This window comes from Triticum dicoccoides, chromosome 7B (assembly GCF_002162155.2).
Source record: "Triticum dicoccoides isolate Atlit2015 ecotype Zavitan chromosome 7B, WEW_v2.0, whole genome shotgun sequence".
In the NCBI taxonomy this organism is placed as follows: domain Eukaryota; kingdom Viridiplantae; phylum Streptophyta; class Magnoliopsida; order Poales; family Poaceae; genus Triticum; species Triticum dicoccoides.
Window position 1 is genome coordinate 168,306,979 of NC_041393.1, and position 1,143 is coordinate 168,308,121.

At 40.8% G+C, this 1,143-nt stretch overlaps 1 protein-coding gene across 1 annotated transcript; it reads left to right on the forward strand.

The window, feature by feature from the left end:
• The first annotated feature begins 214 nt into the window (after positions 1-214).
• LOC119335362 lies at positions 215-905 on the forward strand. The gene is made up of 2 exons (XM_037607495.1): positions 215-339; positions 592-905. Exons 1-2 carry the CDS (start codon positions 285-287, stop codon positions 765-767), a joined length of 231 nt encoding a protein of 76 aa, XP_037463392.1. The 5' UTR covers positions 215-284; the 3' UTR covers positions 768-905.
• The last annotated feature ends 238 nt before the right edge of the window (positions 906-1,143 follow it).

Consider the following 1,143-nt stretch of genomic DNA (forward strand, 5'->3'; position numbering starts at 1 on the left):
TACCACAGAAGCCCAACTATGGCATGTAGTTGATCAGCGCGCACCATTTTGGGATCTGTTTAATTGCTCCGATCCATGGCATTTAGCGCGCGGCCTGGCTCGTGATCTTTTTCAATTGCCCCTGATTTCAGCTGTATTTGATTCCATATCGTATCAACGTTGCCGGCCATCCATGCGTGTGCACTATAAATATCCTTCCAACCAAGGTTGAGAGTGGCAGTCTTGCAACACCAATAGCAGACACCTCACCTGGTAAGTTTCCTTTTTTTCTTTCATTCACAAGGATGAAGACTGTCAACATGGTGTTCGTGGGTCTTGCTCTTTTGGTGCTATCCTCAGGTAATCAACAGTTGAGTACTCCCTCGGTTCCTAAATGTAAGTCTTTTTAGAGCTTCCACTATGAACTACATACGGAGCAAAATGAGTGAATCTACACTTTAAAATATGTCTATATACATCCGTATATAGTTTGTAGTGAAATCTTTAAAAAAAACTTACATTTAGAAACGGAGGAAGTATTATGCATGCAATCTGGCGTTCTTTTCTGTTGATTTTTCCTAATCCTCGTTCGTTTCTTTCTGAGATCTGCAGGCATGTTGATGCAGGCTTCAGCAGAACTCTGCAGTGACTCGATAGTTTCGCCAAGTTGTGATGGCAATGGCGCCTCATGTAAGGAGCTATGCAAAAGGTTCATTTACATCGGCAAGGTCACTGCAACATGCGTTCCCCAGGGGTGTAAGTGCACGGTCTGCATACCACATGATTAAGCACGCGTTCGTTTTGGTGAAATAAGGTCTTGTTTTAGTCAAGTTGTAATCAGGGCCTCAGGGGCAGCCAGCCCTGAGTCACAACATTACTTGTCACTGCAGGTTGTATTGATTTATAAATCAATGTTGCTTTTTTGATATGCAAAAGGACAAAAAAATATACCTGCACTTTGCCTTATCATTAACTTGGCCAAAGAATTTGTTAGATCGCTAGAGATATATGAGCGGAATAAACTAGATGATGCCCCACGCGGTGCTGCGGAAACCTTATTAAAAATGCATAAATAGTTGCTATGAAAACATCTAAAAACTAATAGAATGCAAATGTAAGCTTAAAAGATTAAAAAAATGAGAAGTGCATAAAAAGAGAAAAAAA

Bases quoted from the DNA above. Each gene is read 5' to 3' on its own strand.
- LOC119335362 (XM_037607495.1), top strand. From the start codon at position 285: ATGAAGACTGTCAACATGGTGTTCGTGGGTCTTGCTCTTTTGGTGCTA. The intron at 340-591 runs GTAATCAACAGT...TGAGATCTGCAG, and splicing joins TCTTTTGGTGCTATCCTCAG to GCATGTTGATGCAGGCTTCA.